A 13,224-nucleotide genomic window follows, 5' to 3' on the forward strand; every position below is an offset into this window, starting at 1 on the left:
GACAATTTTGTATCAATAGATTTATCATTGTTGCATTATCGAATTATTTTTCTTTGTTATTTTCCATACTTTTATGTGCAGTATTGTTCTTTGCTGATATCGATAGTTTTACGAGTAGTATTTTTCGTTTTCACTTTCTCGTGTAAACACTTTTATAGACCTATTGGCATAGAGTCAAGGATTACTTTTTTTGCTAAATGTCAGAAAAATGGCTTATTTTTGCTAACTAACAACATTGTAGAAACAAAAAGAATAGAAAATCGTTTTCGAAACAAAATATTGAATTTAAACTCTCGTGAACTTTTTTCTAATAAAAAAGGAAAAGAGAAATATTTCCGAAGTGGAATTTCCCCAAAAATGTTCCATTTCCTCTTCGATTCCAGGAGAAAAAGAAGTTTAACAAAACCATAAAATAACTGTCTCGTTTCCAATAAAATATGTTTCATAAAGGAAAGGGGAACTTTCATTTCAAGGGGGGAAGGGAAACCGTGGAATAGTATTCTTCCTTTTTCCCCAATCATCTACATAAACTGAAGAGAACCGCTAACATATCTTTTCCTGTCGTTACAAATGAGTGTTTTATCCAGAGACAAAGTGGTAGGGATTTTTCTATCCTTATCATTGGGGATTTTTAAGGATTTAAAAGGATGTAACTAAGCTTATTGCTTATTTAATGGAAATTATCTTGCTATTACTACAATGTAATGTAGAAACTTGTGAATGATTAAGATGTGCCTTGTCAATTCTTTCATTTAAAAAAATGGGAAAAAATTTTGTCATATTTTTACGTTATTTCGTTTACTGAACGCAAAGAAGACCTTCTTTGACGCAGCTAAAAAGTTTCACGATAAAAAGTCGTTAATACTTATTAGGTACTGTGAGCTAAAAAAATAATCATAGACTTAAATGACTTGTGTTGTAATGATCTATCATTCAGCTCTTAAGATGCATTTATAATAGTTCAATTTACGTTTCAAACATGATAAATTATTAGTGCTGCCTACACTGCAAAAAATTCCAGATCAAATTACGGAGTGGAGTACGGGCTCTTTAGGTGCATCATCCTTAATATCCATTTTACCGTAAAACCCATCTTTGTCACAAAATTTCACACCATAATTTTTGCAGTATCTATTTAATTTGAGTGAATCAGTGATTTTGCTGTGATTTTGTGACTTGTATAAAAATTAAGGTACATAAGTTTTTTTTGTTCCTTAAAAAGCGATTTTTTTCCCCGGAACCCCTTTTAGATTTCTTTTTTAAAGTAATACGATCCGGACTTTTTTGCAGTGTATGTATTAAACTCCGAAATTGGACACAAAATTATATTTGTCACAAATATAAAAATGGACGCAAAAATATTTACATACTTTTGGGAGCTTTTTGGTTTTTTGTTCCTGAGAATTAATTTTTATCTGAAACTGCTGAAACTTTAAAAATAATGTTCCCCATTGTTAAATTATGGGAGAGCCAGCGATATAAATATTTTATACATATTCATATGAATCATTTTCAAAATTGTAATTCCGTATAAAAATCAAAAGCAATTATATATTTAATAATGATCAAAAAATCTTTTGAATTGTATGGTATACGTTTTTTTATATAGAAATATATATTTTTTATCAAGAAAAGTGACACAAGTCTAAAAACAGCAATTTTGAGGTTATGTTGATAAAAAATATGTATGAAGTGTCCCATCAAGCTCAAGAAGTATCACATCTCTAACTCGCAATTTATCCAGTTGAGAGCATTTGTGTCAGTTTTGAGTCTAATTCAGAATAAGGATTATTATACTCTTTAAGTTGATTTTTCTCAAATGCTGCATTTTAGAGTTATGACACTTTTTTTGCTGGGGTGCAATATATTTTTACATATCTTAATACAATGTATTTTTTAATGGCAAAAGTCAAACATTTTACTTGAAATCTGTTAAATAATTACTGAAAAATAAAAACATTTAAAAAAATTTTTTTTTAATTTCTTAAAAATTTTATTAAGTTGCTTTCAGTTAAGTTTTTACCTAATGAAACTGGGGTATATTTTGTAATATATAAAGTTGAACAACATGAATTAACGAATAAATAATAGTGCAAACATGGGCATACTATACTTTCGGATCCAAAAAATAAGAGTCTTCTTAGCTGTCTAAATACAGACTGACAAAAGTAAGTACGAGACAAGCAAGTTGAATGCGAAGAAAGGTATAAGTAGAACGGCAAACGGGTTCTTATAAATAGTAATGAGAAAAATATCACAATTACAAGTAATAAGAACGCCTAAAAAGGTAAACAATAATTATTTTGTTGTTGAAACATGCATTGAATAAAAAGGCATAGTCCTGGCATTCAATACCCCTACTTAACCTTTTATCTCATCCCTTAATTAAATGATACCTGCCTTTCATACAGTTATTTACCGAACTTATACAATTTATTCTAATAGTAATAACTTTAATGAAGAACTTCTTCATTTTAAAGCTATCGCTCTTTTTCTTATTATTGATTCTATCGGCAGAAAATTAATCTCGCAATACAAAAAAACACACAAATTTGAACTTGAACAGTTTACCTTATTACCTTTTAATCAATCTTAAAATTACTAAGATTTTGAATAAATTTGAATTTCAATAGGTTTTAACTCTGTAAGCAAACAAAATTTCCTCAACCTTGTTGCTGATGTTAATAGTTGGTGTATTTATTATAATTCACGCCATTTTGGTTAAGGATATATTTTCTTTTCTTTTATGATCGGCGTTCAAGAGTTGACTCAATTTTGGGTTTACGGCTATCAATGCTCAACTAAGTCTAGCGATTATAAACACAATCCAGAAGGCAAGAAAGCTCCTGGATCAACCATTGTAGAAAACTAGTCTTCGTGGAGAACTTTTTATAGAACAAATCTGTATTTGTATTACATCAGGAGGAAAACTACAGAAACCTTACCCAATGACAAGGGTGTTTTAACCCATCATCTGTCTATCATTGCAAATAATTAACGACAGCACTGTAGCCAGGGGCAGAATTCTTATTGACCAGTCATTGCTAAGATTCAAATTTAAGTCAACACATTTTAAGGCAAGCTTCTTAAAAACTGAACTTCAAACTTTGACGTAACATGAAAGATATGTTTAATGATATTAAGTGATCTTTTATCACCCTATATAGCTGAAATTCTCACCAGAGGTTGAAATTTTTATTTGCTTAAATTATTCTGCACAGCTCTTCATCAACCGACTTTGACTTCTGAGAATCATTCCGCATTAAATGGGAATCATTGCATTTCGAAAGCATCTAACGATTAGCTAATGATCTTCCAATGTTTGGAAATCTATACTTATTTAAATACAACATATTGCACCCTGGGGTTTCTATTCAGCCTCTTCACAGCTGTTTCTTATCTCTTCTTTTATTATCTCACTCACGCTTTTTCCTCTTCTCTTATTGGTGAAACCACTCCTTTTGTTATGGCAACGTGTTTGTCTTGTTACTATTCTAATGTCATTTTGTTTTTAGACACTGAGGAAGGTTCCTGTCTATAGAACCGAAACTATTGATTATGTCTATTTTTGTATCCATTCATTACTGTTTCACTTTATTTAACAAGTATTTCATTGTTTTACCATTTGATGCAAAACACGTTGTAAATGCCTAAAAAATCTTCCTTAATAAGTTGAATTTTTTAAATTGATGCTAAGCACAGAAAATGTGTTCATAAATTCATATTCGTGACATCCTCATTATCGATGGAAATTTTTTAAAGGCCTTATCGGAAGTTAGAACTTTCAGACACGAAATTGCGCTTGTACAAATATCGTTGACGCCTTTTTTTTTCAAAATATCGACACAGATAAAATTTGACAAATCAAAATCCTGACAAACAAATATACTAAGAAATCAAAATCGCAACATTTTCATAAAATAGACAGACTGAAATAGTCTTGACAATCTCGAAACTTCGAAACATTCATAACAGGTTGAAATTTTGTCGGACCATTTTTGGGTAAACATTTTTCTTATTGAGTTGAGGGCACTAATATGAACAATTTTTTCAAATTTTTGCCAAAGAACTTTATAATCATTAATTTTCAAAAGATCTAGTATTTTTTAATTGAAATCTGAATGGTTATCTGTATTTTGAATAATATATAAATTGATTTGCATGAATAATTATTTTAATAATCTTTTTTTTTAAAATTTGTTTTTGCCCACTCAAACCTAATGTAGATATGTCTTAAAATTTAATATTTTTTCTATTGTTACATATAAAAAAATTAGGTAAAATAGAAATGGAACTGATTTTAGTCTAAAAATGCACTCTTGACTTCATTATCTTAAACATCTTTACAACAGTTAATAAAGCTTAAGAATTACGTAATTTTCAACTTCTCCCGCTTCAAGAGAAATTTTTCCTTAATGTTTAAAGTAATTATTGGCCAATCTATAAAACACTCTTTGCAGTTTCATTTTCAATAAAATAAAGTTGTTCAACAATAATTTGGACACCATTAAATTAAAGCAGATACTCTACCCTACATTTAAGGAAGAGACATTTTCAGTTTTTGATATTCTTGTCAATTTCTCAAGAAATAGTTAGAGGTCTATTCTGTAATATTAGAAGTGTTTGATTCATGCGATTTTTCTTACTTGGCAATAAAGTTCAAAGCTTCCAGGGGTATTAGGGACCGACTTTAAATTACGAAAGTAAAGAAGTATTTTTGAACACATGATCCCAAAAGTCAAGCAACTTGTAACTGATACTGTAACTTAGGTTGATATTAGCAATGACTGCATAAAATTTCGTAAATCTGGCTTAAATATGTATGGAGATATGAACATTTTTATAAAAAAAAACTTGAAAAAAAATTTTAAATAGCTAATTGATTGGACTGGAAATTGCGAAAATTATCAAGTACATAATATTCAAATGATACAAAACTATTTTGTGATTAGGTTCCAGTGGATATAATCTATTTAAACTTAAAAAGTATTGAAACTATATCTGATATTATTTGTGAAAAGAAAGAAAAAAAGTAATAAATAAAAAAAAAATATTTCCACTTTAAAATTTTTGAGAAAATGCATTTCTTTAAATATTTCAAATGCACTCTTTTAAGAAGCAATTATAACTGCACAATATTATTCTATTACCAATCATACTTACCATAACCGCAAGAATTAGTCTAATTTTAACAAAATTAAGATACTAATTTCAAAAACCTATCTGCTTCCTGTTCCTTAGTCGGTGTATAAAAAAATTAAGTACTCAATAAATTGACATTAATCTACGCTATCCAGTGATGCACAAAACTAAAGGGTATATACAGACTTGAGCTAAAATGTTAAATGACTCCTAATTTTCTTGTAACTATTTTTTTTCTTTTTTTTTTTTTTTTTTTGCTTTTCAATGTGACTTTGAGCTATTAATTAAAGTAAAACGCTTATCAAAATAAAGATTAACTATGCGCAGTATCACGTAGACGTAGCACTCAGGTAGGCATCAATAACTAACGCTTCCAGCTCAAAATAGTCAAACTTTACTGAAATCAAACTACTTTTTCTATTACTTTTCCTTTATGATGCCTAATTTAATATTTTTCACTTACCATTGATTTTGCATAATTTAGGTATATATTTTACTTCATAACCGTCTTTGAACTCCGTAGCCATGTAATTTTGAACCTAATCCAGAAGACAAGGAATTCCTCGATCAAGTATTGGGTGAAATTTACCTTCGTGGAGGACTTCTGGATGGAACTAACCAGTGCTTACGTTAAAATGGAAAGGAAAACCACGAGAACCTCCCACGGTTAGCCTAATAGCAAGGGAATATTTAAGTATATAGAAACATGTTTCAAAATAGTAACTATAAGCACATTAATAAACACAGTAGCTTTCAAAACACTAAATGGAAGACATGGCCCTCACATGCCAATCCAACTGATTTCTTGAGCTTGCCTGACAATAAATCCCTAAGGTAACTCATTCTTTTTATGAAAAACTCTGATAGAGCTAAAAACTAAAAATAAAACTATCACTAATGTTATTCTGTAAATAATTGAGAAAACAAAGTTATCTGCTCTTTGATTGGCAATGATGCTTAATGTTCGACCTTTAAGAAAAACTTGTTGACTAAAACTGTCCCCTTAACCGCTGTCAGATGTCTCACGTATAACTAAAACTCTAAAAATGGTAATTGAGAAAAGCAAAAATCTAATAAAAGAGATTAAAATTCGTAAGTTTTCCTAGCATATTTCGTTCAGTATACTACAGTAAGCGAATCCGTGCAATAGTTTTGCTCTAAATATATATAATTTGCAATATAACTCATGATGGTAGTTACGATTGAATTATTGAATACATTAAATAAATAAAAATGAATTAAGTTTTTACCACTTCTTACTTTTTTGGGGATACCTGGGCTTTCCATATTTCAGTACTCTAGTACAATCAATTCTTTACTTAAAAGAAAAACACACGGTCACGAATTTCTTAGTATTATGAATAATGTAATTCAATGTGGAAAACAGATTCGAGCTGTCAATTTCAAAGCTCCTAAATTTGTACCATATTTAAAAGATTATATGGTTCAACACAAATTTAGATTTTTATCTCACTTTCTTTCTATTTTTCCCCCAAAGTTTTATATTCATTAAAATCAAAAATAAATATTTTACAAAGTTTTTAATTCTGACCGAATTAAATTGTAAAAATATTTTTAAAAAATAATCTGAAAATGAGTCATAAGAAATATCTAGCCAAACAAATTCTAACATCTTTTTAGGGTCTGTTCTCAGACATTCGATAAATATGTTATTTGAACATTTTCTCACATTTCTCACAGAAAAACACATTTTCTCAATACTAGCCCCCCTCCCCCCACAGTCTCTCCAAAGCCGCCCATGCGTAACATCAAACACACATCAAACAAATTCCCCCGATGTTTACGTACCAGAGCGAAAAAGGGAAAAATAGGGAATTTCCGACAGGGCATCAGCTGGGGAAGATCCGGGAGCGAAAGATCCGGCACTTTCAAAAGGCGCTGGGTGACGATAAGGAGCAGACTCCGTTGCCGGACGATTCAATCTCGCTAAGTGGGGTTGGTCGACCGGCCAGCCGCAATGGCCAGTCCGAACGAGCTCTATTCCATCGGGGAGTCGGGATCTGGCAATCCGGCCAATAAACTGAATGGCCCACCCGGACCCACCAACGGTTACTCTCCCGTAGAAAACATGAAGCGTTACATGGAATCTTTGCCACAAGATTTTACATTCAAAGAAGAATTATGCAACCAACATTTCTGGAAGGCGGTCAGAACTGAGTTTTTGGCCACACTTCTCCTGACCGTCCTGGGCTGTGGTTCGTGTCTGAGATGGAAAGCTCCTCCAACTGACCAAATAACAGCCGCCGCGGTGGAGCTACGCGTAGCACTCGCTTTCGGACTAGCAGTGACTACTCTGGTGCAGTGTGTTGGCCAAGTAAGTGGTGGACACATGAATCCGGCAGTAACCATAGCCTTGCTGGTCACCAGGCACATCAGTCTAACACGAAGTGCCGCGTATGTTGCCGCACAGTGTCTTGGTGGGCTGGCGGGTGCCGGAATATTGTACGGCCTGACTCCACAAGGACAAAGACCGAATGCCGGACTGGGGGCCACTGAACCAGCTGTCGGAGTAGCAGCATCCGAAGCATTCGGAATCGAATTTCTGGCCTCCGTCGTGGTGGTCATCACGGTGCTTTCTAACATGGACCCCCATAGGACTGACATGGGATTCAGAGCTCTCTCTATTGGATTCTCTTACGTCGTCGGTCATCTTCTTGCAGTAAGTGGTTGTTTTTGAACTTCTGTTCCTAAAAATTAATTGCCACATAATTTATCATAATAATATTAATTGTAAAATTAATAGTTATAGATGGTTTTTACATATAATGATTTACTTGTTAAAAAAAAGATTAAAAATCAAGAAATAAAATTTGAAATTTTAATTAATGAAAGAGGAAAACTATCACTTAAAAAATCCTATATTTACATTATTATAATATATTTTGAGTACTAAATGGTTATTTACACTAAATCAAGCTGTCATATATACTAAAAGATTTCGCCCCTTCCTGTAACCGCTCATTTTTCCTCGCGATTTCTTTGCACTCCTTCTGTTTCTTAAATACTTATGAATCAAAATTAAAAATAATTCAACTAAAAGTAATCAATACGTTTTATTTTATTTTATTGGGATAAGATTTAAACCTATTTTCTTTCTTTTTTCTTTTTTTTTTTTGCTCTCTTACCATCATCCACTAACTTGTTTTTTAAATTATCTTTTTAGCTTTTAGTTACTACGAGAACTAATTTTTTCTATCCTAACGAAATTATTTGTAGATGTGTAAAAAATTATCTCATAGTATAACTTTTAAGTAGTTTTTCAACATACAAATAAATAATTAAACAGTAATAAATATAAATTTAATATAAATTGAATTTAAAAATATAAGTAGTATAATAGTCTATTCTTATGTGCAAATTATTTAATAATTCGTGATAGTTAATATAGTTAAAACGAATATAATAGACCAAGAAAGTTAACGTATAACCAAAGTGAAGTATATTTCGACTGAAATATAAAGATCGGTAACTTTTATTTAAAATATAACATATTTCAAGAAATGAAAATAGATTTACTTTATAATATAAAAACTTCATTTGCTTCAAAATATATAATGATGGTAATAAATATTTCAGTCACTCAAATATGGGCGCCCATTCTCAAGATTCACAAGACGTGAATGAATAAAACAAAAGAGATTTAAAAAAGAAAACGTAAGGTTGTTAGCGAAAAAAGGATAATACAATTTCCATTTTAGCTGGCAACTTTATGTTTTCTGTTTCAAATCTTTCCACTTTATTTGTTTCCACTTCAGTATCTTTGGATTATTCATTTAATTGAAAATATATGCTAAATGATGGTTTTATAATAATTCTGTATTTTGCTGATATTTGTAAATAATGCCGCCATTCTTTGCGACAAGTTTAACCTTCCATGTAGAACTTTGAATCCAATTCTGATCTGATAATAGCAAATTAAATACATTTGATTGTTTTATTGCTTTATCAGTGCATTTTGGCAACCTTTTGTATAGTAAGAATCGTTAAACACACCAACTTATATATATATTTTTTTTTTGTATGATTCGAAAAATTTTTCCCATGGCATTTAAAAATAGAAATTTGAATTATAATACATGTAAACCTTTTTAATTTGATTCCAATTTTATTATAAGCCTCGTTCTAAGTTTAAAAAGTCATGGTACAAACTTTAACATACAGTTATACATTTTTAAAAATTTTAACATAGTTATTGTCAAAATAGAAACCATTATTAAAACCAGAAAGTAGGAACAATAATTAAAAATTCAAAACAGAATAATGCGTATTAAGACAACTTAAATGCCCGGTACAAATAAAATTGTGCTTTTCAGAAATGTGACTAAAAATTTTGAAACGATTTCAAATTTTCACCTTGCTTCTTAAATGTTTCTATGTATTTAATATGTGCATTGCTTACAGAAGAATCAATTGCCATTCATTTGTTGTTTGTGTTTTTTCTAACTTATGACGATATTTCCGGACATGGGTTCCCGTGGAATTATAATCCTGATGACGTGCCTTAACTCCACTAAAAGTTTGTCCTCAACATTTATGTGACTGCTTGATACATATAACGGTTTTAAACTTCTACTTTTCGGAAAAAATAATAGACTAAAAACGTCATCTAAAAAATCTGTAGCTTGTAGAAGAGAGAAGCCGACTGCAAATTTGATATCGGATGAAATCAAGAGCAAAACAAAAAAATTATTTCCCATTGTTATCGAACTAATGCGTAGATTAACTAGATTAATTTGTTAAAGTGCCAAAAATGTTCTATTTCTCAAACGACTAAAGTAATCGGTGAACTACTTAGATAATGAGTATATTACCATCTAGGCTCTCATTAAAGTAAATATAAATTCTTTGCTGAAACAACACCATTGTTCCTTACCGCTTAAATTAATGTAATGTTAACTATTCATTATTTGGTATCCAAAGAATCGAGTTACTACCGCCAAACAATCAACACATTAGTTGATAGAACCGATCATCAATCACTTAAAAATATATAATACAAAAAATCAAACGGTTCAAAATATTATTACAATTAAAGAAAACAACATAACATTGTTTATTCATTTTTCAATATCTGAGAAATAAAGTCAATAAGTAAAATCAAACAATCAGCTAATTTGTTGATAGAATGAAAGAAACAAACTTTTTAACTTTAACGATGTGGTGACTGTTAATGAGCATATTACCCAAATTAATTGCGGAAAACACTTTTTTCCGCACTTCAACGGATCACCTGAGTTAATCTACAGATAAGCAAGGAAATAAGCAAGGTAGTGTTAATATTGAGCTTTAGCTGTAACATTAATAAAACTTCCATTATCCTTTAAAAGTAATAGTATATTATAATTTATTAATAAAATAAATCAAATCTAAGTTTTCTGTTATAATCGTGGAGTCATTCGTAGTCTTAAATGAAAGTAATGAATCATCTTACAAAGAATTACTACCGTATTTCTTTCTTGATGAACTTAAAATTTTCATGAATTTGTATCCAATTGATTAAAAACCAAAAGCGTAATCAAGACAAGTCCTGCGTGCAACGTAACTACAAATTTAGTTACTTACATGTTGTTAAATATCTAGTCTAATCAGCACAAATGAGAAAATTATCACGTACGCAAACACGAAAAACGTTTTGAAGAAACAAATGTTTATTTTATCTCTACAAGTGTCTATTTAAAATGAGCTGTATCATTTTCTACTTAAATTCTTAGGATAATATTTTTAAATCTACAGTGCACGAAATAAAAGTGAAACACTCTGAATAACTTTTGCTCTAATGATCGGATCTTTACTTTCTAGGACTCAACCTAAATGATTCGAGAGCCTGACTTTAATTACTGCAAACAGTATTCTAAGCTACAAAATTAGACAAAAAAGAAACGTATACTTTCTCTGAATAAACATATCTCTCTTTCGATGGATTTGGATTCTTTATTTGAATAAACGGTAGCCGCCGCAATCTGGGAAATATAGTCCCACTAGCAGAGCTGCCAACTGCTCCGGACACGCCAAAATAATTTTATAACTACTAAGTAAATTTTGCAAATATTTGACTATTATTGCTTGCTTTTTCATATGTTAAGCGTGACATATGTCGATAAAGTGGTGAATTATGTAAACCTACGAATTGTTTGGAAATAGTGGTGGATAAAAATCTACTAAATTGAAGTTATTAAATCAAAAATCACAATTGATAAACTACCACTTTAAAATATATATTTGCTGTCCGGAGCAAGTTGGCATCTCTGCACTAGTTTGGTCGGTCAGAAGAACGGTCGAAAGTTGGGACACATTAATTTTGATTTTATTCTTTGTGTATTTCGCCGTATCTCGAGAGCTTTTAAATCGAATAGAAATATTTAACACACAAGTATGAAATTCGGATCGACAAATAATGCATGAAAATTAAAATTCTACTCATTATTTATTATTTTTTTAAACTTCTCTTAACATAAAGTCGCGAAAATTTTTACATTTTAGATACACATATTTTTAATTTAAAGAATTTAATTTTAAATGGCAATACAAAAACGATTTGACGGCAATCGATCAAATAGTTTCTGAGTTATCAAATTTTTAAAAAAAAATAATTTTTTTAAAGCTTAGTTCTTCGAAAACTATTTGACCAATTGCGTTCAAGTTTTATATCTTTTCATATAAAAATACATTGTTTAAAATGACGTAAAAATTATATACCTCGCAATTTAAAAATTTTTCGGCCATTATCAACTCAAACATTAAACATAAAATTATTACAAATTATTTTTTGCTCGGAATCGCCATTGAATAAATGAATATTATAATTCTGGGGAAAAAAATCTTGACCATCATTAAATAAAATATTAAAAAAGTAACAAATAATTATAAAAAAAAGTTTTAAAAGAAATCATCTTTGAATAAACTAATTTCATGACTCTGGGCTGAAAAATTTCTATTCGCTTAAAAAGATCTTAAGATGGTATAATACGCAAAAATTAAAATTGACATTCAGGGGTCCAAATTTTCTTGGGACAATATTTTCCGTTCTAGTTGACAGCTGCCTCCCATATTTGGAAGGTCAAGAATTCGAATCTGTCGAAGAAAAGGTAGGATGATTCAGTGGAAGTACATCTGATTTTGTAACTTAAAATATAGTCTGCACTAATTAATTATCATATTTACAGCCATGCCCTCTAGCCACTAAGACTGAGTCTTAATGCGCGAAAATTATTATATCATCCGATTATAATATCAAAAGTTATTCAGGCTGTTCAATTTTTTATTTGCGAACTATACAAATCACTGCTAGAAAATTGCCTTGGTCGACATACCTGGGGTATTTTGAAGATTAAAAACAGGTATTTTTTTTACCTTTCCATACTCAGAAAAGCATGTAAATATTAAGTTAGAAATACCGTAAAATACCAATCTCAGCTCAAATTTTGATTTTAAAAAATTGTCAAAATACTAGATTTGGCAAATGCACGGTATCAAAGATAGAGGAGAAAAGTGAAATCTATAATACATAAGATGTAAACGTTACTGAAATTAATTATATGAAAAAGTATTTATAATATAAAGTAAGCTTGTTTTTCTTATCTCTCTAAAATCATACTTATTTCTTTTTTAAAAAATATATGAACTTGCCACCATTAATGTACAGTGCAAAAAAACGGAGCACCCTGAGCCCTGACTGACTTTTGACCTAATGATCGGATCTTCACGTTCTAAGACTCAATCATAATAATTCGAGGGGTGACCTCAAAATGAGCTAATTAATTAGTGCAGACGATATTTTATGTTTCGAAATCAGGCACAAAAACGTACTTTCTCTGAATAAACACATCTTTCTTTTCAACGGATTCGGATTTCTGATTCCCAAAATGTAATTGTCGCCAAAGTTGCTTAATTAAATTTGGTAATTTATACTGCTGGAATAGTAGTAATAGGAGTCGTTTTAATCAATACTAAACATGCTATTATTTGATATAGATATTGTGGTAATAGGTTTTTTCTGGGCCCCGTAAGAGATAAATAACAGAAAAAATTTCATCATTGTGGTAAATTGCGACTATCGTGGGT

The 13,224-nt window shown here is 30.3% G+C and overlaps 1 protein-coding gene across 1 annotated transcript in view; it reads left to right on the forward strand.

Moving 5' to 3' along the window:
• Window positions 1-6,949: 6,949 nt before the first annotated feature.
• LOC107440203 (lens fiber major intrinsic protein) overlaps window positions 6,950-13,224 on the forward strand; it is a 43,030-nt gene continuing 36,755 nt past the window's right edge. Inside the window, exon 1 of the mRNA XM_021144889.4 lies at window positions 6,950-7,822. Coding sequence (XP_021000548.2) covers window positions 7,121-7,822 — 702 coding nt within the window. The 5' untranslated portion in view covers window positions 6,950-7,120. The remainder of the gene's footprint in view (window positions 7,823-13,224) is intronic.

Source organism: Parasteatoda tepidariorum, chromosome 2 (assembly GCF_982258835.1).
Source record: "Parasteatoda tepidariorum strain Cologne lab strain chromosome 2, Ptep-v5.0, whole genome shotgun sequence".
NCBI lineage: Eukaryota > Metazoa > Arthropoda > Arachnida > Araneae > Theridiidae > Parasteatoda > Parasteatoda tepidariorum.